This window comes from Callorhinus ursinus, unplaced genomic scaffold (genome assembly GCF_003265705.2).
Source record: "Callorhinus ursinus isolate GAN/ISIS: 27379988/994484 unplaced genomic scaffold, GSC_fseal_2.0 scaffold23, whole genome shotgun sequence".
Taxonomy (NCBI): domain Eukaryota; kingdom Metazoa; phylum Chordata; class Mammalia; order Carnivora; family Otariidae; genus Callorhinus; species Callorhinus ursinus.
Window position 1 is genome coordinate 19,999,761 of NW_027397085.1, and position 27,547 is coordinate 20,027,307.

The 27,547-nt window shown below is 35.8% G+C and overlaps 1 protein-coding gene across 7 annotated transcripts in view; it reads left to right on the forward strand.

Annotated features, from left to right (window-relative positions):
* SLC38A9 (solute carrier family 38 member 9) overlaps nucleotides 1-26,790 on the forward strand; it is an 83,589-nt gene extending 56,799 nt beyond the window's left edge. For 6 of the 7 annotated variants that reach the window (XM_025892386.2, XM_073905485.1, XM_025892388.2 and 3 more), the window contains 5 exons: nucleotides 8,362-8,468; nucleotides 18,745-18,858; nucleotides 20,691-20,839; nucleotides 24,546-24,635; nucleotides 25,996-26,790. In XM_025892386.2, coding sequence (XP_025748171.1) covers nucleotides 8,362-8,468; nucleotides 18,745-18,858; nucleotides 20,691-20,839; nucleotides 24,546-24,635; nucleotides 25,996-26,161 — 626 coding nt within the window. In that variant the 3' untranslated portion in view covers nucleotides 26,162-26,790. Of the gene's footprint in view, nucleotides 1-8,361; nucleotides 8,469-18,744; nucleotides 18,859-20,690; nucleotides 20,899-24,545; nucleotides 24,636-25,995 lie in introns of all 7 variants that reach the window. The other variant, XR_003212204.2, reaches the window with a different exon arrangement.
* The last annotated feature ends 757 nt before the right edge of the window (nucleotides 26,791-27,547 follow it).

Below are 27,547 nucleotides of genomic sequence, written 5' to 3' on the forward strand. Positions count from 1 at the left end.
ATTTATTTGACAGAGACACAGCGAGAGGGAACACAAACAGGGAGTGGGAGAGGGAGAAGCAGTCTTCCCGCAGAGCAGGGAGCCCGATGTGGGGCTCGATCCCAGGACCCTGGGATCTTGACCTGAGCTGAAGGCAGATGCTTAACAACTGAGCCACCCAGGCGCCCCATGTACAGAGTAGGTTTTCACCCCTTTTTTGGAGAGTTTGGGGAAAAATTAGTGTTAAGTAGACAGGCAACCAAAAAGAAAATACCTCCAAATCTCCGTAAACCTCCATAAAAACAGGCCAACAGAAGTATTTTTATATAAGAAAGTATAATGATAATACATTTCATGGCTTAACTGTGAATAATGCAGAATAATCATCAAAATTAAAACACTGAATATTTATTTTTACAAAATCAAAATTAGAATTAAGATTATATTGGGAGGATGGGGGATGGGAAAATGTGAGCGGTAGTAGTAACATAAAAAGTCAGTGGATTATGTCTAAAATTTTAAAAATAAAGGCAAAGGAATATAAGCATATTAAATAAGATAGATTCTAAATTTAAAGTGTGCTGAATAGTTATAAGAGGTATAATTAATTACCTCTGGGAAACAGGCTTCAGGATGGGGGGTATGAAGCAAGAGAATGCTGTTTTTTGTTGGAAGCCCTGTAATACTTTTTAACAATTAGTACACATTTAGGACTACATTTTTAAAATGAAAAACTGTTAAATGCTTTGAAACTGATTTCAGAAAGACTTCAGACACTGATCTCCAAGGATTATGCAGTGATTTGCCATTTGTTAGCAGCATTGTGTTCATCTGCAACCAGAAAAAATAATTTTCTAACCACATATGCTTTAAATAGCTTTGTTATTAACTTTCCATTAGGAGCAGACTGCATTCTACCATGCACTCACTGATACTTAATAATGCCTCCAAATATAATGGAATTTCTGTTTTCATATTTTTTTACATGTAGGCCCTATCATTTTTTTGTTTTTGCTTTTGAACTTTTTATTGAGGCATAACATACACATATAAAAGTGCACAACTCTTAAGTATACGGTTTGATTTTCACAATGTACCAGATACCCAGAACCAGAGCAAAAACTAGCACTCTAGAAGTTCCTCTCATTATGCCTACCAGCCGCTATCTCCCTGCAAAGTTAACCACTGTTCTGACTTCTAACCCCAAAAGTTGGTTTTGTCTGTGTTTTGTTTTGTTTTTAAGTCATGTAAAAGAAATATAGAACATATGTTCTTTAGTGTCTGGCTTCTTCCAATCAACATTAAATTGTGATATTGATCCATGTAGTTGTGTCCATTTGTAGTTCATTCTCATTGGTATTTCATTATATAACTATACCCACAATTTGTTTATCTTTTACTGTTCAAGGATGTTTGTCTCCGTTTGTTTAGTATTATGTTTATTGCTGTACTCTATTCTTATACATATTTAAGGTGAAAATATGACAGCTTTCTCTTGTACAAACCTAAGAGTGGATTTGCAAGGTATGTGTATATTCTGCTTTGGTTGATATTGCCAGTTGGCATTCCAAAATGGCTGTATACTTTAAATGGGTGAAGTGCATATGAATTATATCTCACTGAAACTGTTGAAAAATCTCAGGTTTTTAAGAAAATTACTCAGTGGGGCACTTGGGTGGCTCAGTCGTTAAGCGTCTGCCTTCGGCTCAGGTCACGATCCCAGGGTCCTGGGATTGAGCCCCGCATCAGGCTCCCTGCTCGGCGGGGAGCCTGCTTCTCCCTCTCCTTCTACTGCTCCTCATGCTTGTGCTCTCTCGCTCTCTCTGTCAAATAAATAAATAAAATCTTTAAAAAAAAAATTACTCAAAAAGAGTTTTTGTTGGTTAATTGGAAAAAGCCAGATATTTACTCATTCTAATTTGACAAGTTAGAAACAACACTGGTATCACTGGCCATGGTTAGAAAAGGATCAATTAATAAATTGCTTCAGAAAGCATTTAGAGGTAATAGAAGTTGATTGCTCTGAAAGACAGGAAATATCAGCTATACTGAAGGGAGCTTATTGAAAACTGAAAGATCTTAGCAAAAAGCAAAGTCATTCTGAAGAACAGTTTAAAATAGAATTTTGACCACTTAAATGGCTGAAGTCCTTTATTCTGAATATAAAGGAATACCACTGATTATGTGCCATACATTGTCAGAAAGAGATGTGGCTCACTACCCTCCAGGATCTTCCAGTTGAGCAGTAAGATCAATTTGTGAATTACTGATCATAATGTAGAGATAAATCTAAGAGACAATAATCTAGGGGAATTGCATGCAAATAAAAATTAGAAATCAGAGAAGGTGGGGCACCTGGGTGGCTCAGTCGTTAAGCATCTGCCTTCAGCTCAGGTCATGGTCCCAGGGTCCTGGGATCGAGCCCCACATCAGGCTCCCTGCTTGGCGGGAAGCCTCCCACTCCCCCTCCTTGTGTTCCCTCTCTCGCTGTCTCTCTGTCAAATAAATAAAAAAAAAAAAAAGGAAAGAAAGAAATCAGAGAAGGTTTCTAAGGACCTAAAGGAGTTCTTTAAATGAAGAATTGGTGGAAGGGGTATATGCCCGGTCAATAGAACATGTTTAAGCAACAGTTAAGGCCTGAGATAACACGACCCCTTTAGGAAATTATAAGAATCTGGGTTGCTGGAGTGAAAGAATACTAGTTGGGAAGTGTTTGGAGGTAAGGATAGAGAGGCAAAGTCCCAATCGTGAAGAGCCTTCTCTTTTAAGCTAAAAACAACTTTAGTGGCACTGAAACACTCCTTCCCCTTTATTGAAGGTTGGCTGAAGTAGGAGTCCTCTATGACTCCAGGACATCAGTAGGGTAGAGGAAAAATAGTCCTATAATTCCCTGCCTAAAAGTAGTGTTCGTAATGGAGCTGCTATGGTCAAATGCATAATAATAATGGTAATGGTAATAATAACAATAATAATATAATAAGTTGAGGTCAGAGGTGCTATAGCCTCATTTATGCATTCTCTCTGAACCAACAGAATATGTAGAAAAGCAGTGTTAATGAAAATACTGTCAGAACGTGGATGTGCTAAAGCACTGCTGAGGTAATAATTAAGAGGTGGGTGTGGCTGATCCAGTTTGTATATTTTGGGCTCCTTTAACATAAATGAATTGACCATGTATGTCTGAGTTTATTTCTGCGCACTGTCTTCTGTTCCACTGATCTCTGTGTCTCTTTTTTGCCAGTACCATAGTGTTTTGATTACAGTAGCTTTGTACTATAGTTTGAAATCTGGGATTGTGATATCTTCAGTCTTGTTCTTCCTCAAGACTGCTTTGGCTTTCAGGGTCTTTTGTGATGCTATACACATTTTAGGATTGTTTGTTCTATTTCTTTGAAAAATGCCGTTGGATTTTAATAGGGATTGCATTGAATTGCTTTGGGTAGCATGGACATTTTAACTGTAATAATTCTTCAAACATGGACATGGAATATCTTTCCATTTATTTGTGTCGTCTTCAGTTTCTTTCATTACTGTTTTCAACTTACAGGTCTTTCACCTCTTTGGTTAAAATTGATTCTTAAGTACTTTATTCTTTCTGATACTATTGTAAATGGAATTGTTTTCTTAATTTCTCTTTCTAATGGTTCATTGTTAGTGTATAGAAGTGCAACAGATTTTTGCATATTGATTTTGTATCCTGAAACTTTACTGAATTTATTTATTAGTTGTAACAGTTTTGTTTTTTTTTTAAGATTTTATTTATTTGATAGAGAGAGACAGAGAGAGACACAGTGAGAGAGGGAACACAAGTAAGGGGAGTGGGAGAGGGAGAAGCAGGCTTCCCGCAGAGCAGGGAGCCTGATGCAGGGCTCGATCCCAGGGCCCTGGGATCATGACCTGAGCCGAAGGCAGACGCTTAACAACTGAGCCACCTAGGCGCCCCTAGTTGTAAGTTTTTTGGTGTAGTCTTTAGAGTTTTCTATATATAATATAATGTCATCTGCAAATGGAGACAGTTTTACTTCTTCCTTTCTGATTTGGGTGCCTTTTGTTTCTTTTTCTTGGTTAATTGCTGTGGCGAGGATTTCTAGTACTGTGTTGAATAAGAATGGTGAGAGTGGGCATCCTGTCTCTCATTCCTGATCTTGGAGGAAAAGCTTTCAGCTTTTCACTGTTGAGTACGATGTTGGCCATGGCCTTCATTATGTTGATGTACATTCCCGCCATACCCAGTTTAGAGTTTTTATCATAAATGGATATTGGAGTTTGTGAAATGCTTTTTCTGCATCCATTGAGCTGATCATATGATTTTTATCCCTTGTTTTATTAATGTGGTCTATCACGTTGATTGATTTGTGAATGTTGAACTATCCTTGCATCCCTGAAATAAATCCCACTTAATCATGGTATAGAATTCAGTTTGCTAATGTTTTGTTGAGAATTTTTGCATCTATGTTCATCAGGGATATTGGCCTATAATTTTCTTTTTTTGTAGTGTCCTTGCCTGAATTTGATATCAGGATCAGGGTAGTACTGGCCTCATAAAGTGAGTTTGGAAGTGTTCCCTCCTCTTTTATTTTTTGGAAGAGTTTAAAAAGGATTAGTATTAATTTATCTTCAAATGTTTGCTGGAAATCACCAGTGAAGATACCTGGTCCTGCCTGGACTTTTCTTTATTGGGAGATTTTTTTATTACTGATTCAATCTCCTCACTAGAAATTGGTCTGTTCTTATTTTCCATTTATGATTCAGTCTTGGTAGTTTGTATGTTTCTAGTAATGTATCTATCTCTTGGTGTCTAAGTCCAATTTGTTGGTTTCCAATTTGTTGGCGTATAAGTGTTTACAGTCGTCTCATAAATCTTTGTATTTCTGTGGTATCAGTTGTGATGTCTCCCCTTTCATTTATAATTTTTTTCATTTGAGTCCTCTCTCTTTTTTCTTGTTTAATCTAGCTAAAGATTTATCTATTTTATCTTTTCAAAAAACCAGCTTAGTTTTGTTAATCTTTTCTATTGTCTCTTTAGTCTCTATTTCATTTATTTCTGCTCTCAACTTTGTTATTTCCTTTCTTCTACTTTAGGTTAATTTGTTCTTTTTTTCTCATTATTATTTGAGGTATAAAGTTGGTTTTTTTCTTTAGGATTTATTTATGTATTTTAGAGAAAGTGAGCAAGCGAGCATGAGCTTAAGAGGGGGAAAGGGCAGAGGAAGAGGGAGAATCCTCAAGCAGACCCCCCATTTAGTGCAGAGCCTAACATGGGACTCGATCCCAGGACCCTGAAATCATAACCTGAGCCAAAATCAAGAGTCGGACACTCAACTGCCTGAGTCACCCAGGCATCTAGTTAGGTTGTTTATTTGAGATCTTTTTTGTTTCTTAATGTGGATGTTTATCACCATAAACTGACCTCATAGAACTGTTTTTGCTTCATCCTTTAAGTTTGGTAAGTATTTCCATTTTCACTTGTCTCAACATCTTGATTTCTCTTTTGATTCCTTCTTTGGCTCATTGGTTGTTCAGTACATGTTACTTCATCTCCACATATTTGTGAATTTTCCAGTTTTTTTTTCTGTAATTGATTTCTAGTTTCATACCATTGTGGTTGGAAAAGATGCTTGGTATGATTTCAGTTCTCTTAAATTTGTTGAGACATACTTTGTGGGCTAACATGTGATGTATCCTGGAGATGTTCCATGTGCACTTGAGAAGAATGTGTATTCTCTTATTGGATGGAGTGTTTTGTAAATGTCTATCAAGTACATCTGGTGTAACGTGTCATTTAGGTTCAATCTTTCCTTATTGATTTTCTGTCTGAGTGATCTATTTATTGTTAAACGTGGTATATTGAAGCCCTCTAGTATTATTATATTGCTGTCTATTTCTCCCATCAGATCTGTTCATATTTGCTTTATGTACTTAGGTGCTCCTATGTTGGGAACATAAATATTTGCAAATGTCTGATGAGTTGATCGCTTTATTATTATATAATGACCTTTTTTGTCTCTTGATACAGTCTTTGGTTTAAAGTCTATTTTTTTTTTTGGATATACGTATAGCCCTACTTTCTTTTGGTTTACATTTGCATGGAATATCTTTTCCCAGCCTTTCACTCTGAGTCTGTGTGTGTCCTTAAAGCTGAAGTGAGTCTCTTGTAGGCAACATCTGGTTGAGTCTTGTTATTTTATCCATTCAGCTACTCTTTTTCTTTTGGTTGGAGAATTTAGTCCATTTACATTTAAAAGAATTTTTGATATATACAGTGGCTAACTGAACATAATATTAAAAAAAAAATACTCCTTCTAGAAAGTCATCCCAAGGAAATCATCCTGGATGTGCACAAGAAAAAAATAAAATAAAATAAAAAAGTAATTATTGATAGGTATGGACTTAATATTGCCATTTTATTAATTGATTTCTGGTTGTTTTGTAATTCCTTTTTTCCTTTCTTTCTCTTTTGCTCTCTTCCTTTGTGATTTGATAACTTTGAATTCTTACTAAAGAGTTTTTCAGTTATTGTTCTGCAAAGAATAAAGTCATGTAAATAATTTATCATATTTCCAAAAATGATACCTCTCTTAATATTATATAAATATAATTCTGATTATTGATCTGAAGTGATCTATGTATCCTTATATGCCCAATGTATTAAGAGTTGGTTTTGGCAGGGGGGCTGTGGTTGGCTCAGTCAGTAGAGAGTGCAACTCTTGATCTCGAAGTAAGTTCAAGCCCCATGTTGGGTGTAGAGATTACTTAAAAATAAATTGTTTTAGAATTTTTATTTTTTAAACAGAAGTGGGAGTTGCCCCCACATTTTATTTAATTGCTTAGATGTAGAAAAAAAAAAAAGTTAAAAGATTATAGACAGAAAAGGGGAAATTTTTCCTGAGAAAAATTTTTTTGTTTTATATTTTTTTTTAGAGAGAGCATGTGTACATGGGCGGGGGGGGGGGTGCAGTGGGAGAGGGAGAGAGAGACTCTTAAGCAGGCTCCATGCCCAGTGCAGAGCCCACCACAGGGCTCGATCTCACAACCCTGAGATCATGAGCTGAGCTGAACCAAGAGTCAGACACTTAACTGACTGAGCCACCCAGGCACCCTAGAAAAATAGACTTTGAATTGCTTTGTGAATAAAAATTTAGATGAAAGCTAATAGACCGGGGCACCTGGGTGGCTCAGTCAGTGAAGCAGCTGCCTTCAGCTCAGGTCATGATCAAGCCCCACATCAGGCTCCCTGCTCGGCGAGAAGCCTGCTTCTCCCTCTCGCATTCCCTCTCTCGCTGTGTCTCTCTCTGTCAAAGAAATAAATAAAAAAATATTAAAAAAAAAAAAGCTAATAGAACAACAAAAACTTAATGGAAAACTTAAGTATATAATTTTTAAACTCTTACATCCTAATTTATTTCAGAGCCAGCACTTGATTCTTAGTTATTCTTATTTTCTTTCCTAAATACTATGGCAAAAATCAGTGGACTTTCTTTTCTAACTAAGGAATCCCCTGAGACAGGTTGTTCTTCACTTTTGCCACCTACTTTGCCTAGATATAGCACTGTTTTCATGTAAATCTTGGTCTTATTCTACATAAAAGCAGTTTTTCATTTTTGTGTTAGCAAACCTCAAAGACAGAAATTGGCAGTGCTTTTGAAATACTTATTATTTTATTATTCTTATTTCATATTAACTTTGAATTTATTATAGAAAATTTAGAGATAATCACTATTTAAACTTTTATCCCTCCAATCTTTTTTCTTAGCATACATACGTATGTATATACACACACAAACTTTTAAAAATAAATGTAAAATCATACTATACATGCTATTTGAGTCATTAACATTTGCCATAGCATAAAACCTTTCTTTAGAACATAATTCTTATGTACTGTATACCACAGAGCAGTTATATCCTAGTTTAACCATTGCCCTCTGTGTAGACATTTGTTATTTCTGTATTTTTAAGCAGTGCCTTTTACATTAGCCTTTGAAAAATGTTAAATGACCAATTCTCCCTTTTCTGATTCCTTTTCTAAAGGTATTTTTCTGGCAAATTCAAGTATTAGAAGAGGAAGACCTTTAAAGTTCTAAATTTGAAACCTGCTGTGCCACACAGTAGTTGTGTGACCTCAAACAGCATTAACTGATGTGAAGTACCCTCACAGAGTAGCCATTTCTTAATTCCTTTTCTTTCCCTTTTCAAGTACTTTGCTCAAGTACTTTGTTCAAGCCTTGAGGAACTTTGTAAAGACATTTTAATATTCCCTGGATAAAGCAGAGGCAGCTAATTTTTGGCAGTCAACTTTAGGCTACTAACATTCGTTTTCTGGCTGTCAGTTTTAATGTACTGTGGTTTTTTTTTTTTTTTTTCACTCTCTTTTTCTCCTAGAGATAAGATTTCAGTTTCCACAGCTGACTGGAGTGCTTACCCTTGCTTTCTTTATTCATAATTGTATTATTACACTCTTGAAGAACAACAAGAACCAAGAAAACAACGTGAGTAATTGTCAGAGGAATTGAATTTTGTTATTGGATCTTAATTCTTAAATTTAAGCCATAGAACAGTAGTCAGCAAACTTTTTCTGTAAAGGTTTAGATGGTAAATATTTTAGGCTTTGTGGGCCTTATGGTCTTTGTTAAAACTACCTAGCTCTGCTTCTGTGTCATGAAAGTAACCATAAAGAGTATTTGAACAAATGGATGGTGGCTATGTTTCAAGAAAACTTTATTTACAAAAACAGACAGCAAGCCAGATTTCATCATGGACCATAGTTTGTCAACCCCTGCTATAGAGTAATCACTAAAAAAATGAAGAGGCATAGCTAATAGCCAGCAGTGGTGATACAATCTTTTTAAAATACCCAGGTTATCTAAAAGATTTAAAAAAAGAAACAGAATAAAAAGAAAGAAACAAAGACTAGATGGGACAAACTGAAAACAAATAGCAAGATAATAGATTTAAACCCAATCATATTGATGATAACTTTAAATATAAATGGTCTAAATGCTGCAATTAAAAGATATCAGAGTGATTAAAAAACAAAACCTGACTACAGTTGACCCTTGAACAAGATGGCGGTTAAGGGTGCTGACTACCTCGTCCCCCACTGCCACAGTCATAAATTCATGTATAACTTTCCCCCAGAGCTTAACTCCTAATAGCCTACTGTTGACTGGAAGCTTTAATGATAACATATACAGTTGATTTCAATACATATTTTGTATTTTTAATGTATTATATGCTATATTCTTATAATAAAGTAAGCTAGAGAAAGGAAAATGTTACTAAGAAAATCATAAGAAAGAGAATGCATTTACAGTACTGTGCTGTATCTATTGGAGAAAATCTGCATTTAAGTGGGCCTGCGCATTTCAAACCCACGTTGTTCAAAGGTCAGCTGTATACTTTAAATATAAAGATACACCATGCAGACACTAAACAAAGACAGGTAGAGTGGCTGTTTTAATATCAAAGTCGACTTCAGAATGAGGAGTATTAACAGAGATAAAGAGCAACAGTACATAATGATCTTTAGGGATCAATCCCTCAAGAAGACATAATAATCATAAATACATAGGCACCCAGGGACAGAGTTTCCAAATAAATGAAGCAGCAGCTGTCAAAACAGAAAGGAGAAGTAGACAAATTCACTATTAAATTGGAGATTTCATTACCCCTCCTTTAATCATTGATGGAATAGAAAATAAATAAGGATATAGAAAACCAAAATAATGTCAACCTACTTGATCTAATTAACATTTATAAAGGTCTTCTCTCAAGCAACAGGTGAATGCACATTCTTTTCAAATGCTTATGGAACATATACCAAGATAGACCATATGCTGGGAAATTGAATAAATCTCAATAAATTTAAAAGGATTGAAATCATACCAAGTATATTCTTGGACCACAGTAAAGTAAATTTAAAAATCACTAATGAAGAAATTTGGAAGATTGACAAATACATGGAAATTAAATAGCAGCCTCCTAAATAAGCAATGCGTCAAAGAAGAAATCACAAGAAAAATTGGAAAATACTTTGAGATCACTAAAAATGAAGACACAACAGAGCAAAACTTATGGGATGCAGCTAAAGCAGTGGTTGAAGGGAAATTTTATAGCTGTAAATATCTACATTAAAAAAGAAGAAAGATTTCAAATCAGTAGCCTAACCTTCTACCTTAAGATACTAGAGAAAGAAGAGTGAATTGAACCCAAAGCAGGCAGAAGTTAACCAGTTACTTGTGGCCTTGTCTGCAGATTTTGAAATCAGTTTGATGGCTTCTAACCATGTAAATGAAAATCATGGTGAAGCTCTAATAGAGGTCTGTACAATTGTTACTGAAATACAAAGGAAGAAGAGTTCATTGTGCCTGGGGATTCTGAGAAAACTTCAAGCAATGTGTGGCAGAATCATTATGAAGGCAAAAATCCTTCTAAGGAGAAGGAAGTTAGCTCTCAAATTAGGGCAAGAATATAAATCAAACTCCACCATTTTCATGTTTACTCTTACGTAGTAACACATCTGGCATATTACCTGTGAATGGAGTTAGAATTGAGTTAATCTGGATTTTCCAAACTCTCTAACTTGGTGACCTTCAGATTTTTCAGATGTAAAAATAGCATTATTTGATACCTACATCTCAGGGTTTTAATCACAATTAAACATTATAAAATAGGAAAGGTATTTAACATGCTGTGATGTATAGTAGCAGCTAGAAATTTTTTGTTTCTATATCCCCTCTTACCCTCTCTCCTTACATTTAGACTGGATCTCTCACCTAACAGGAGAAAATATCTTCCCCTTCAGATTCTTTCCAGTGCCTTCAAACGTATTTTGCAACGAGAACATATTAACTCTTCTCCTAGATTTCTTCCTATAATGCTAATAATGGATCCCCAGAAAAATACATAATGAACCATGTTAATTCTTATCTTTTCTCTCATCACTGCACTAGATTTTAATTTTATTTTTCAATTTTATTTTTTTTACAGATTTTATTTTATTTTTTTTTAAAGATTTTATTTATTTATTTGAGAGAGAGAAGGAGAGAGAGAGAGCACGTGAGAGGGGGGAGGGTCAGAGGGAGAAGCAGACTCCCCGCTGAGCAGGGAGCCCGATGTGGGACTTGATCCCGGGACTCCAGGACCATGACCCGAGCCGAAGGCAGTCGCCCAAACAACTGAGCCACCCAGGCGCCCCAGATTTTATTTCTTTATTTGAGAGAGAGAGAGAGCGCAAACAGGGGGAGGGGCAGAGACAGAGAAGCAGGCAGAATTGCAGGTGGAGAAAGGAGTCTGAGCAGGGAGCCCTACGACACGGGGCTCGATCCCAGGACCTTAAGATCATGACCTGAGCCAAAGCCAGACACTTAACGCACTGAGCCACTCAGGCGCCCCTAGATTTAGTTTTTATCTTGGAAATGTTTAGTCTTATTATACTTATACTTTTGTCATAAACAATTTTAAATCTTCTGAGGGAATAGGAAGAAAGTCTTGTTTATCCTAAGTAAGCATTTGGACTTTGGGATGTAAGGGGAAAATGAGCATATACTTTTAAAGCTCTGTACTTTTAAATCCCTTCCTCCTCCTTCACAAGTTCCCTCACTCATTGTCACTTGAACAAAGCTACCTACATGAAGTTTTAGGAAGTTTAGAAAGATAGTGGAAAATACCTGTTTCATCTTCACAGGAAATAATGTATATCTTATTAATAATGTGTTCCTTGGTGCCATCTAAGTCACCTGCCTATACTAATCAACTTTTTTCTTAGGCCAGCTTAGACCAAGTAACGTATTGGATGATTCTACCCATAATAAGGCTCTGCTTCTCAAACTTTACCACTAAAGTCTCCTAATGACAGAGAATACCTCATCTACCTGGGAATCTGCAGGTGAAGAACACAATTTCATTGAAGTTTCATATTTCATCTTAAGCATGCATGCACATTTTTACTGTACTCTGAATTAGTTTGTCTTAGTAGAAAAGTCTTAAAATAATGAGTTAAATGACAGGCAGACCTCACTTTACACAGTTCCTATATGCATGACTTTCAGTTACTGTGGTTTAAATTACCTCAGTCCCCCTAACAACATGGTTTAAATTCCAATTACCACAGGAGTTGAAATTTGAGTACTTACATAAAGTAATAGCTACCTGCCCTTCAATTCACAAATCACCACATAAATAACAGACATATATCATGATCTGTTACCAATCACATCACTTCTTTCAAAGTCTCATTGATTGGTCACTACACATCTGTCATTCACTTTACACACAGACTGCCAAGCGGATAGTTAAGTTGTCTCCTTCTTACCTGGTGGTAAATCCACATAATATTTTACAAAAATGGAAAATCGAGAGAGAAAATTGACAGAGGTGAAAGTGCAATAATGAAATAAAAAGTGAAAATGCTGGAAATGAAATTTGAATGAAACATAAATGAAATCATGGAAGAAACCTCTGCTTGTGGAAAGGTAGACGTTCAAGAGACTCTGAATGTGCAGCCAGAGGAATCTGGGGACCTGGGGAAGGTGAACTTATCAACATCAATGAGGAAAGTGGTTGTGATGAGAAGAATGAAGTTGTCCCCCAGGAAGTGGCACTATCAGAAAACTTCACATTGAAAGAATTCTGAGAAATACTTCACAACTTTGAAGGCACAATGGATGAAGTGATGGAAGGTAATGCAAACTTAGAAGAAAGGAATATGACAGTTCACTAAGGCATGGAAAAGATGCTTGCTCTGTATTGTAATTATACCATGAGAAGGAGGAAATAATTCAAAGTGCCCTTGGTAAGTTTTTTTAAATAAAAAAAAAAACACCACTTTAATTCTCAATGTTTCTGATGTTTTAAAATAGTATATTAGGGCATCTAGATGGCTCAGTCGGTTAAGTGTCTGCCTTCAGCTCAGGTCATGACCCCAGAGTCCTGGGATCGAGTCCCACATCAGCTTCCTGCTCAGGGGTGGGGGGGTCTACTTCTCACACTCTCCCTCTCACCCTTCCCCCTGCTCATACTCTTGCTTGCTCGCTCTCTCTCTTTCAAATGAATAAATTAAAAAACTTAAAAAAAATAGTACTTTTGCTAATGTTTTCATTTCCTTATACATTTGTAACCAACAGTGAGAGTTTTTAATGTTTCAACAAAAATTGTTAAAGGTCATGGAACAATCAATTTTTCTCATAGATTATTTATGATCGTATCACACATTTTTTTTAACAAATGATAATTTATTGAAATAGTTGGTGTAAATATCTACAGTAGTGACTTCAACCATTCAATACTGCTGGAAGTTAAAAGCTTAACAATCTCTGAAGGACTGTGCAAGTCAATGAGTGGCTTGTGGATCCTTGTCTAGAACTGACTTTGGAAAATCTTAGGAATCTTAGTACCTTCAGTCCAAGGAGTTTAAATCACATAGTGATTCTCAGAGTCTTGGTGGGCATCCAAACTCATTCTTTTACTTTGATATTCTTTTCCTGTGTGCCTCTGATGAAGTCAGCACAGATTGTTCAGGGCATTTACATTCAGCGAATCCCCACTTCAGGTTTTACGGCAGTCTTTCTGGTATCTGTAAGCCATAGCTGCAGTGCACAGCTTTCTGACCAACTTGTTCCTGGGTGAGAGCAAACAGCAGTACGGCGGGAGCAGGTGGACCCCAGCTGTGCTGCAGCTGCCACCACATCTTCCTCAAAGAGGTGTCCAGGCAGTTTTAGGGTCATACTACTATGAAAAAAGAGGACGGCCTCTACTTAACTTTGTGCTTCCTAAAACTCTTAAGTAGAATCGCTTTTCTGGAAATTTATGTATCTGGAGATGTGCATTCCCCAGTGAGAGAAGCTCAGGACTGCATGGAGAGAGAGACATTTCAGTTTACGGTCTCCCAAGGATTGCAGGAAGATTCTCTGCCTTTCTTACTAGAACACTCAGTGGGCCTTGAAATCTGTTTTTTTATGTGTACACACCATAAAATGCGTTCCCGTTTCTGCTCCCTTTTGAGACTAGCACTTTGTAGAACTAGTATGTGAGATTCAGCTGGTAAAATTTAACTCAACTTTTGTCTTTTGTGGGAAATATTTTTTAAAAAGAAGCTTAAAAATTTAAGTGGATGATGGTTTCTTATTGTCTTAATTGAAACTAGGGTATGAAGTATCGTCTAGCTTTCAAAAAATCAGTTAGACTTCATGTTAACTTCTTAAAACATTAGTAAATACTAATGATAAAGCTAGCATTTTGTAATGTAAAGCTAACACTTTGTGCCAACAAAATTCTAAACACTTTAAATATATGTAAATACATAAACTCTCCTTTTGATTGTACTGAAATTGGCTTATATACTTACATAAATTAAGCTAAATGGGTACTATATTCTAAGAAAAAAATTGTCATTTAGTTTATTTAATAATTATACTTTTCAGCAGGTTTCAGTAAGTAATTTGACTCATACAAGTCCTGTTAATATATATTTTCTTGAGATTTAAGTCAGAAAATGTGAAGCTGGCATGCTTGGGTGGCTCAGTTGGTTAACCGGCTGCCTTTGGCTCGGGTCATGATCCCAGGGTCCCAGGATTGAGCCCTGTGTCAGGCTCCTTGCTCAGCAGGGAACCTGCTTATCGTTCTGCCTTTTGCCCGCTCACTCTCTCTTTCTCTCTGACAAATAAATAAAATCTTTAAAAAAAAAAAAAGAAAAAAATGTGAAGCTTGTCAGGGACTCTGAATTGTTAATGTTGTGTTAGTCATTCAGAGTTCAGTAAACAAAGGCTTAAAAGTAGAGAAGACAAAAGAATAAAAAGGCCTCACTTTCTTCTATATAAACTGGAGTTGAACTTGGATCTAAAGACGTTTGTGAAGGAGGAAAATAATGTGGCTCCTAAACAGGTGTAATGATCAGATTTTCCAGCTTTGTTAAATTCAGCTTCATTTCATGGTTTTTTTGTTTTGTTTTGTTTTCACTAAACATAGTTGTTTTGTGTGTGTGTGTGTGTGTGTGTGTCACTAAATGGGATATAATTTCTATTCCTTAGTAAGGCATACCTTACCAAAAGAAAAAAAAGTTGTAGATTTGAAGATCATCCAACTCATTCTTTATCGTCAGAATATATAGTCTCTGTAAACATCTAGGAAATGATCCTGGATATGTGGACTAACCTCTTGGTATTTCCTCATCATGTTTGAATTAGAACCTATACAGTGCTTTTTTTGTTTTGTTTTGCCTGTCTTTATTTAGTTTCACATCATGCTAGTTCTTTAAAAACATTTGCAGTCCCTTATATCTCAATTTGTTATTTACTTTTTGCTTCTTCATATGAATCTGTGTAGTTTACTTAACTATACATCATCAGAGGTTTTTATGTAAATGTCTGGGATAGGTCTGTGTGGTCAGTTTCTGTCATTTTTGTTAGTAAATGCTCCATTGCTTAGTATTTTCACTGTGAACAGTATGTGGAACAAATCATAAACTATATTCGAGAAGCAGAATGTGCTTCCAGCAATACTCGTGCCCACCCCCGTAAAGCTAGTCCTCATTCTGAGGTAGCATTCTTCCCGTCACCCTGCCCCCCGATGCTCATTCGTAAGGCAGAGTAGATTACCTTATTAATGTGTAGGATTCATTTATCATCTATGTGCCTCTTTTTAAATATATTTTTTACTTTGAGACTCATTGTCTAAAAGATGGCTTTTTTCCTCCCTTTTCCATTAAATGGGCTTTTAAGAGGCTGTATCTCCAGGCCTAGTACAGTGATGGCTTGTGTTCAAGCCAGAGAATAGCAAAACCCACATGTGTGCATGGTATTCATAGGTGGCATGTTTCCCAGGATCATGCTAACCCTCAGCTGCTTTCATATTAAAACATCTTTTCTGTTCATTAGAGTAGTTTCAGATGAAAACAGATATGCAACTCTTAACTTAGTTGCATTGAATGTACATTTAGACTACTGTAAAATAGAACTGTTCTGATTTTAATATTTCTCTTGCATCTGTGTGTGCACTCTGCTGTATCCTTTGTTACTCGTAACTTGTTACTTCTTTATGTTTTTTCTTTTTTTTTTCTAAGATCTTATTTATTTATTTAACAGAGAGAGCACGCACAAGCAGGGGGAGTGGGAGAGGGAGAAGCAGGCTCTCCACTGAGCAGGGAGCCCGATATAGGGCTCAATCCCAGGACCCTCGGATCATCACCTGAGCTGAAGGCAGATGGTTAACTGAGCCACCTATCTTTTATTTCTTTATTGTTGTTTATTAACTGTGACACAGATGCATTCGAGACTGATCATTTCTCCACTGTAATAGCTAAGGGCATGCAATTTGGAGCCATAACATCTTTAGTTTGAATACTGACTTTACCAGCTACTTACTCTGTAACCATGAGCAAGTTTTGTAACCTTGCTGTACTAGTTTATTCATTTATAAAATGAAGAAAATGAATGCACCTACATTTAATGAGATGATACATGTAAAGTGCTTACTACATAGCTGAGCACCTAGCCTGTTTAATAACTGGCTACTAACTATAGCCAGCATGGTTATTATTTTTCCTGTACATTTACCAGGTTCCTCCTCTGTCCCAGGTATTGTTCTGGGTATTGAGGATATAGAGATGAAAAACACATAGTCCTTGCCCTCAAGGATCTCATAGTCTAGTGGTATGAACCAACTTAGACATAGAAAAATTAAAATACCAACATGATACAAAAACTCTTAACCTTGGCTACTTTTTGGGTGTTGAGGGACAGTTTTTTCCCCCTTGGGAGCTTTCATTCATGAACATAGATTACTTTTATAATAGAAACTAGTGATAACTACAGTATACTCTACTAGATGTTGTAATTTCAGGTATGTGTACAGTGCTATAAGAACAGGGAAACAGAAGGGAAAACTGACTTATCAGGAAGCCTTTGCACCTTAGCCTTATCATCTTCATCAGACTTTCCCCCAAAGTCTACTAAGGTACACGTCTTTGCAGAAAGCCTGACCAGAATGATGGGTGATCAGGTGCTATGTAAGCTAAAGACTGTCCATGAAATGGTAGCTGTCCCACTTTATGTATAACTATCTCTGACACAGCTGTTTTGGCCTCCCAAGATTTTGCATTTTATAAGACTACCTCTGTTTTTGAGTCACATTGAGTAGGTTGAAGGTAGAATGACTTTTAAACATCATAATGGGAGAATACTACCCTTTGATATGAAAGGTAGAGTTTCCTTGTTCATTTCTATTCATTCTCTACAAAACCATGAGACAAACTTAGGAGTGACTGACGTCTAGCCTGAAATGGGCCCTAGGCTTCACAAACTAAAGAGGAAAGACTTGAGGCACCTGGGTGGCTCAGTCAGTTAAGTCACTGCGTTAGGCTCAGGTCATCGTCAGGCTCCCTGCTTAGCAGGGAGCCTGCTTCTTCTCCCACTCCCCGTTTGTGCTCTTTCTCTATGTCAAATAAATAAAATCTTAAAAAAAAAAAAAAAGAGGAAAGACTTTGAAAGCCCCCTGAAGCTTCCTTCCTCAACCCTAAACAATTAGAAGCTCGTTGAGAATGCTAGAACCAACCTGCATAATCCCAAGTTCCTGTGGCTTCTTCATAGGTGTGTCCACCATCTAATTCAGGGTCTGGAATCCCTGGTTTGTTTTCAAGCTGATTGTCTATTTAGACCTAACCTTAGGATTTCTCATAGCTTGTTACTTGCTTTTTAAGTGAATTTATGAACATTCAAGTTTATAACTTTCTATTCTTGCTCAGCCCATTTAAGGAGAAGAGTTGTCCAAAAAATCAGAAATGCTCCCTAATGCCAAATGTCCACTTTCCTTATTGTGTTATCAAACTAAAGTAAAATTATATATAATTTTTTTCTTATCTGTTTTCTTAGCTTTCAAAGTAATTTGTGTTTAAAATGAAAAATGAATAGGCTTATTGCCATAATTTAGTTGTGCTGAATTGTTTGGCTGTAACTTTAGCGATGATGGAGACCAGATTTGTGAGCCGTGGGATCTGTTCTCTTTGGATCTGACAGCTGGTTGCATTAAATGTCTTGGAGCTTTTTCCTTCACATGGGGGTAGGAGGTCAGGAGGGTGGGAACAGCAGTGGAAGAAAGCAACCCACTTTATTTAATGTGCTGCATTTGTTTACTGATTCCAATAATAACATTGTGCAGCTGTTGGAACAGTTGCCTTTTGATTTCCTTTTGTTTACTGTTTAGGTTTGTTAAGCTTGTCTGTGATACCTGCTTACTGTCTGCCCTTTAACTAGCTTTCCTTCTTTATTAAATATGTTTTAATACTGTACCAGTTTCTTTCAGCCAGGGCATGCTTTGATGGTTTAACAAAGTCAATTTACTGAAAGAAAAATGTTTTTAATTCTGTAGGTCATACTGAAGGTGGCTTGTTTTTGCTTTCTTGTTCCTTAGCTTTATTATTTTTAATCAAATATTTTGTAATGTGGTAAATAAATTACCTTAGAAATTAGTCATAATTTTTTGTTAAGCCACCATTTATGTTAAAGAAAGAAAGAAAGAAAGAAAGAAAGAAAGAAAGAAAGAAAGAAAGAAAGAAAAAGAAAGAAAGAGAAATTGTTGGACTAATTGTGAAGTATGTGAATTTTGTTTTATCTACTTTCTGTGAACAGATTGGATACCTAGAAGGCATGTACATAAAAACACACACAGCCAAAAGATAAATCTTGAATTTGTGAGTTTTCTTATTTAGTCTATTCAGGCAGATTTAACTGCAAATTTATTCAGTATTATGGGAATTTTGTTCTCTTTTTACAGGTGAGGGACTTGTCCATTGCTTATATGCTGGTGACATTAACTTACCTCTATATTGGAGTCCTGGTTTTTGCTTCATTTCCTTCACCACCATTAACCAAGGATTGCATAGAGCAGGTAAGGCACTAGGTACCCTCTCTTTATGATTGTTTACACCTTCCTATCTGCAGAGCAGGTGGGGTGATACAGTAGCAAGTTATAATACCATCTCTACTGTTTACTCTGCATGTGAGATTTTAGGCATCTTCCCCATCCTTTCTAAACTTCGGTTTCCTATTCCCTAAATAGTATAATACATATACCATAGATTTTTTAAAGAGACTCTCGAGAAAGCATACTGCATGCTAGCCCCTTATGGTACTCAAAATAGATAATTCCTTTTATTATGTGCATAGTATTTCTCTTTATTTGGAAAACTGTACTGGTGCTATTCATGAATTTGTAAAACTTCTGCTGGGAATACATGCAACCTCCTTATTTTCCAAAGCCTGGATCTGGAAATGTCCTGGATAATCTGGTGTCTTTGCTCATTAGTCCCCAATGATAGGTCTAACACTCATTTTTGTACACCGTGGCAGGCAGTAAAACAAAGAAAGACTATTTGGCTGTTAAAAAGAGAGGGAGATGGAAAGAATAGAAGAAAAGATTTTATAAAGAAAGATGTCATAAGTAATACTTTCTTTGATTTGACCCATCATAAACTTAGGAACAGTGTAGTTTCTAGAGTAATGTGACTGACAAAAATAGCATTTTACAGATGAGTTTCTTTCTAGTCAGAAGAAATTCTCTAGTAAGAGTGTGGTGGAGGGGTGCCTGGGTGGCTCAGTCGTTAAGCATCTGCCTTCGGCTCAGGTCATGATCCCAGAGTCCTGGGATCGAGCCCCACATCAGGCTCTCTGCAATTATAAGAGTTATTTCAGCATAATACTGTTAATGATATTCTCATCTTTATAAGACAAATAAGTTTGAATTATTACTGTTATGATAGCTTGAAATGTTCTTCTCTTGATTTCCATGATTCCAGAAGTTCTTTGGCAGCCAAATGTTTGCTGAAAATTCCCCTGATGTGAACAATCCCTTATAAAGCCCACTCTCTTGGGAATAGGAATATCTATGGTATTTGTATTTGAAAAGAAAAAAAAAATTCTGAGTAATTAACTTTCCTTTTAGGTTCCAAACTAAAATGGAGAAAATCATGAGAGGAAATAGAAATAAATCCTTTTCTTTTTAATTATAGGCTATAAATAATAATGATAATAGGTGATATGTATATACTCTCACATTATTCTATAATCTTTACTTTGGAAGTGCTATGGTGTTTCAGGGAAGGAAAAGCAAGAGAATTGGTGAAGATCAAATAGCATCGAATTAAATTAGCCATTTGAATGTATTAAAACAGATTTATGCTTGTACCTTACAGAGCAGTGCTTCTGAGATTCTGTGAAGGGCAAGGTTTTCTTTGTCATTTTAATGTCAAGTCAATTACAGACTGATACTTTTGTAAAATAAAATAATGTGGCAATGTCAAATTTCTAGAAAAGTTTCTAAACATTTCAATTTTTGTACTTAGTTTATTGAAAAATAATAGTTCACATATAGTTTGTGGGTGAGCACCGGTCCACAAACCAAAACTTGTGTGGCACCTGTGATCCAAATAACCAAAAGATATTCCGTTTTATAAATTTGTACGTACTGAATTTATTTATTTTTTTTTAAAGATTTTATTTATTTATTTGAGAGAGAGAGAATGAGAGACAGAGAGCACGAGAGGGAAGAGGGTCAGAGGGAGAAGCAGACTCCCTGCCGAGCAGGGAGCCCGATGCGGGACTCAATCCCGGGACTCCAGGATCATGACCTGAGCCGAAGGCAGTCGCTTAACCAACTGAGCCACCCAGGCACCCCGTACTGAATTTATTTTTAACATTACTTCATTATCTTTCTTGGATTAGAATTTTTTGGACAACTTCCCTAGCAGTGACATCCTATCCTTCATTGCAAGGATATTCCTGCTGTTCCAGATGATGACTGTATACCCACTCCTAGGCTATCTGGCTCGCGTTCAACTATTGGGCCATGTCTTCGGTGACATTTATCCTAGGTAAGGGCTCTTCTCTTGACCAGCAAGATGTGCCAAGCAGCAAATGACTGTGCAAACAGGTCAGTTTAAAATGTGACTGATCCTTTTGCTATAAAAATTTGCCTAATCAAAATGGTTACTAAGGGTAGATCACAGTTGTTCTTTTCCCTGAAGTACTATAAAATTAGAAGCTGCTTCCGTATCCAGAATGATTTAAAGTTAGTTCCTTCTAGTATAGTTATGTACTAGCTCTGATACCAACTATATTTATCTTACGATTTATTTGCCATTAATCTACACATTGCCAAGAAGTTAGTAGTATATAGTACCTGTATTAGCAATGTCTGGCTAATGAGAAGCAATGCTTTTATTTTAATTATTAGTTATTGATATGTACTTGTATATTTATTAACATTCATGCATTTTTACTTAAATCATAGTTGCTTAAAATTGAAGGTGAGATATACAACAAGCTAAAATTCCTATTTGCTTCTGTAACTACTGCTGTAATTTTTAATCTCTTACTGGTGATGGAGCAGTTTTGAGTCCTTTTGAAAACCTATTCAAAGCTACTTACCCTCATCCAAGAGAAATTTCCATATACGCTTCAGAGTTTCCCTGGAACTTCATTTTGAATTCCTGGTTAACTTCTACTCTTAACATTAAGTTTTAATAGAGATTCATCCTAGTAAAAAATACCCAGTCCTAACCTATTTTACTTTAAATAAATGGTCTTAAATGAAGAAAACTTTCAGATAAAAACTTTTTAAATTACATTTACAGTAACCAGTTAAACAAGGGGTCTTCATCAGTTCTTCTTTGAAGTGAACTGATGCAATCTGTTCCCTCATTAAGTAAATAGTAAAAATACGTTGGTTCAAAAACAAAAAACTTGTAAAAGCAAAAGTCAAGAGGTACCGCCTTTTTAGCATTGACAGTATCAACAGCTACAGTTATAACATTGCTCATCTGGAGGATTGGATTTCAGTACATGTGAGATTCCTGTTGTGTTTACGCCCTGTGTTGTATTTACATTCCCAAAATAAAATAATACAGTGAAGTCATAGAAGAAAAAAATGCTAGGTAAATGCATTATTCCTGTTTTCTGCCATTATTTTGCATAATGGTGGCTGTGGCAATGCTTTTTCCTCTTGGAAATAATCTGGAAGTTCCCTTTCGTGTTCACATTACATTTCTTTCTCTACCACCACCAACACACTATCATTTATCCTACAGTTACAAGTACTCTACAGACTGCATATTTCAGAGCATACTTTTTTGGGCTCAGCACCTCCTTTACACTCTTAAAGTTTATTGAGAACCCCCATGCACTTTAACTTATGTGGGTTATATCTATTAATATTTAACATGAAAAATTAAAACTTGTTTAAAAATAACATACTTATGAAAAATAATTGTTTCCCAAAAGAACTTTTGTTTTACATTTTCAAAACTTTTTTCTTAAGTTGTATTTATTTAAGTAATTTCTATACCCCGTGTGGGGCTCGAACTCACGTCCCTGAGATCAAGAGTTGTGTGCTCTTCCAACTAAGCCAGCCAAGCGCCTCACATTTTCAAAACTCTTTGAAAGTAGATAGAAAAACTCTATCTACTGCTTTGCTAGTAGATAATTGGATTCCCTTATCTTCTGCATTCAGTCTGTTGCAATATGTTGTTTTCATTTAAATATATGAAGAAAATCTACTCTCACATAGACACGTTGGACAAAGGAGTACTTTTAATAGCATTTTCAGATTATTGTGGTTATTCTTCTTTGATACTGTGCCAAATCTTAACAAGTAGTAGTTTCTTAGAAGTTAATTGAATCAGAAAGTCACTGATATTAAAACCCATTGGTCTATAGTACACTTTGGATCCTTTAACCCATGCATGTTTTTGTACCATGTTTAATCATTTGGAAAATATCATTTCACTGAGTTCTGCAGATCTTCCACACTTCATTATATAATATCAAAACCCACATTCATAACACTGCCACCAGTTTCATCATAAAAGTCCTTAAATACTGGAAAACTGTCAAGCTCAGGGTGGCAAATACAAGCTGTCCAAAATTCTAATTTTTACTTGAAAACTGAAATTTTATCGTTGGCCACACATACCACTAGTTGTTTTCCTTGAAATGACAAGCTCATAATCATTCATTTAAAAAAAAATGTCTGTCAAATACCCAAGTCTGAAGAACCACAGTTTGTCTGCCTTTCAAGTAAAAATAGCATTCCTCGGAAAAAAGGGCTAGATTGCTCTCCAGCTCAGTTGCACAAGTACTTTTCTTCAAGACAACCATTTTACTTCACTGTGTAGCAGATATGCTGTATTATGTACTTTCTAACTGATCACACAGAATAGTAAAACAGATGTGTGTTCAAAGCATGAGATTTAATAAAACTGATAATTTTTACTTTTTTATGAAGGTCTCTTTTTTGGCAGTAAGGCACACAGTGTAAAATACACGTAGGTGCAACTGCCTCTTTCCGTGCTAAGGGTCCAGCAGTTTTACCCACAGTTGCTTTTGCAAAGCAAGTAATGTCTTTTATGATTTGAAATTAATATTTATCTCAGTGACTTCCTGAAAGGGTATTGGGAACTTCCCTGGGGTTCGTGGTTACACTATGAGAACCACTTCTTTGGAAAATACACAAAGTTGTTTCCTTTTACAATACAGAAATAACAGAGGCCCAATCATTGTCTCAAAGCTCTGGAGCAACTTTAAAGTTGGAGTTTCTGGATAAATAGCAAGATCTGGAAGCCTGAATATCTTTGTAATTCATCAGGATGTATGACTACTTATTTGTGTAAATAATTCTCCTCGTTTGTATTCTCTCTGTAATCTTTATCTGGGATTAATTACCCCCTAATAACTTGGGCTCACAAGGTTGCTTTGATGTGTAAATTTCTTTTAAGAATCATCTTTCTGGGAAATGGAGTTATTTCTTGAGCATCAAATTTTATCTACATTATTTTTCTATTCATGATGAACACTGAATATCTTTAAGTGGCTGAATCTGAAAAATGAAAACCTGCCCATTTTGTCTTTCCCTTAATATATTTTCCTAATTATAAAAATAAAATAAATACAAAAAAATATTGTAAGATATAAAAAGTTTGTTAAATACAGAAAAGTGGAAAAATTACTCCAAATTCCAAATCATATCACAATTACTACTGCCTTTTTGGTGTATTTTCTTCTGATATTTTTTCCATTGTTTTCAGATTTTCTTGTGTAGTAAAAAATCTAGCTAGCTTTTTTCCAAGTTGCTTCGATGAATTTACCATCTAGGGAACAATGATAAGTTATTTTGAATAATTTTTAATATATTCCATCAAGGAAGTTGTTACCTTACTGTATATGTAGGATACTTGTTTTTGCCACAGATATCTTTATGTTAGTAGCTTTTTTCTTATTTTTGTTTATTGTCTTAAGATATTCCAAATGAAATTATAAAATAAAAAGCGTGAACTCTGATACATACTACCAGTTTGTTCTACAAATCTTTAACCTATTCATATATTTGCACAAAAGGTCCAGGGTCACTGTGCCATCACCAGCATTGAATACTATTGCTGCCTTCTATTTCTGCTGTGATTTTATTATCAAGTTTAAGACATTCTCATTTTAAAGATGTTAATGATGAATTTTATTCTCATATTAATGGTTATAATTTGCCTGTTTTTGTTTTTTCCTCCAAATTCTCTCCTCAACTTCTAGCATTTTCCATGTGCTGATTCTTAATCTAATTATTGTGGGAACTGGAGTGATCATGGCCTGTTTCTACCCAAACATAGGAGGAATCATAAGGTAAAGCCTATAAGGGAACTGTGCCCCTTCATGTATTGTTCTTTATTTTTATGCTTTTCCTGTTGATATTGCCGTTGTTGTTAATTTAATTGTACGAAGTTCTTGTGAGTATTTAAAACTGGTAACATTCAAATATAGTTCCCTGGTGTCAGTTAAGGTGCTCGTTTTCTTCCATCACACTGCTTCTTCCTGATTCTAGAAGCCCCATTATCCCTTAAACATCTTTCCCTTTTTCCCTTTCTCTTTTTCTTTTTCTCATCGTTTTCCTTTGTACCTTCTCTTTACCAAAAAAAAAAAAAAAAATTTAATATGTAGTGTATAACTTCTTGAGTACCTGGAGGTCTGTCATTTGTTAAGGCTGTGTTGTAACTTTTTTTTTTTTTGAGGATACTTGAAATATGTCTTATAATAAAGACAACCACTATGCTGTTTTTACTTTTATTTGCATTTATTTTATGCAGAATTTACTCCTGGGCCATAAGTTTTTGTTCCTTCAGTTTCTTCTGGGATATCTTTTTCAGTAAGGATCATCTCAATGTGGCTGTATTCTAACTTTTTTAACCCATTTCTACTCAAGAACATAATTTTGCTGTGAGTTGCAGTCAGAAAGTAAGAGTTTAGATAGGAGTTTAGATTCCAGATGGGTCTTTACTTAATATACTTTCTCTAAAAATATTGTGGTAGGTTGAGTAGATGGGGAATAAAATTGTGAACTCAGATTCTCATGGAAGACGGGTTTACAGTGATCTGATTTCTCTTCCTCAACCTCTAGAAAGTAGGCTTGAGTCACTTTTTTGAAGACCCTTACCTTAAAAAGTAGCAAGAAATAAAAGAGTATTAGCCTGATGCTTATTGAATATAATGGATTTAAAGTTTCTGTTAAGCTGAGGACAGGGTAAGGGAGAAGAAAGTTTGGGTTCTTCTGTCAGTCTTGTGTTGAGGTATTTTTGTTATTATCTTTGATAATTATGCTGAACACCACAGAGGTACTCATCTGTTCTCATTATTAAGCAGATGCTAGCAGTCCTTCAGAAACTCAGAATGCATAATTAGTTTATAAAAGATCAAAGATAGGAAGCCTATCTCCAGATGTTTCTGAGGAAGCAGCCACAAACAGGGAGACACAGAAAACTATGGAGATTGGAGAGATGAATAAAAAACTCTGTCAAGCAGATGCTATAAAGATGAACAGGAAATAATATTTTATATTAACTTAGGAAGTAAAATGTTTTCAACTCAAATGCTTTAGGTCAACAACAGTTGAATCAAAAATAACTTTGTTGCAATATAAGACTGAAGAGGGTTTTAATTGTAGTATAGTTGCAAGGAATAATTAACCCAAAAAGTTTTTATTTTGCAGGTATTCAGGAGCAGCATGCGGCCTGGCCTTTGTATTCATATATCCATCTCTCATCTATATAATTTCCCTCCGCCGAGAAGACCGTCTGACGTGGCCAAAGTTAATCTTTCACATTTTTATCATCATTTTGGGCCTGGCTAACCTGATTGTTCAGTTTTTTATGTGAAATACTCGATGTCTTCTCAAGATCTTTCATGGCATTTTGAACTTTGACAACAGTTCCACATAAATTGACTTATAAATGCTGTTGTTGCTGTAATTCTAAATGTTTTCCTAAAATAATTTGAAAAAAAGGGGTGGGGGGAATAGTGGTCCATGAATAAGTAATTTTGATTAGAGTGGAGAAAGGGGCAAGAAGAATGATCTTTGTCTCACTTCATATGCACCACCCCTTCATTCTCATTGTCTTTTCTGAGTAGAAGTATCTGCCCTTAGGAAAAATCATGTTGGTTTTTGCTTTTTACAGATATAAGGTGGGTGGGTTTATTTTGACTACAGTAAAGGTTCTCAGAGTATCACAGCAACCATTGCCAGATGCTATTTCTGTTTTGTTTCAACGTATTCACTTTCATTTTATTACTTGCTAGGCCATTTCTTCAGTTTACCCAAACATGTACTGTTTGGGACAGTAAACCAAATACCTCATTTGTAAAAAGAAATCTCCATGGCATCAGTGTTAAATGAGTGAACTCTTAACTGCATCCTTAATCTCTATTTAAAAGAGAGAAAGAAAGAATGTTGGTACAGGCTCTTTGATCATGAACCTTACACAAAATAAACGAACTGGGAGAGCTTTTTGAGTCTGACTTCTTTTTTCTAATCTAGTATTAGTAACTTAGGTCAAAAGTCTAGCTCCCCCAGCCAGATTTTGCATAGGAACCAGTATGATTGTCCCCATAGACCCAAGAGGGCTCTTTTGCTTTTTGAATCCCTGAGCATTGCATAGGATGTCATGACAGGACCAACGGGGAAGCATGTAGGAAGCATGGCAGAGAATGTTGGGTACATGAGTCCCTACAGGGAAGAAAGGAAATGGAGAAGGGGCCAGAAGAGTGAGGCCTCCTTCCCAGCATATTGTGAGGGGTTGAAGTGTCTCTTTACCACAGGAAAGGACTAATCCTTTTTGAGGTAAGACTTCCAAGAAGGGGACCCCCCCCACACACTGCCTTACTTCTTAACTGGCATGGTTAGAGGTTAAATCCCCATAAGAAAAATCTCCTTGGATCTGAGAAAAGGATTAGGGAATCTGAATTCTTGAAATTAACTCTCTCTTCTTTCTCACTGAATAAAGTCTAAACCAGAATTCAAATCCATATCTTCCATGTAATACAGCCTTCATGTTCAGCTTGAAAAGTTAGATTTCTCTAACTTTAGGCTAACATTAAAAAGTGTATTTTGTTAATACACATCCCACATCGCAGGATAATGGGTAGATTTATGTTACTTACTTCTTTTGAGAGAGACAGACAAAATGGTTTTTGAAAGGTGAAATGGTCTTTTTTAAGCCTAGTAAAGAACCCAAGAATTGAGACCAGCCATAATTTCTTTCAGG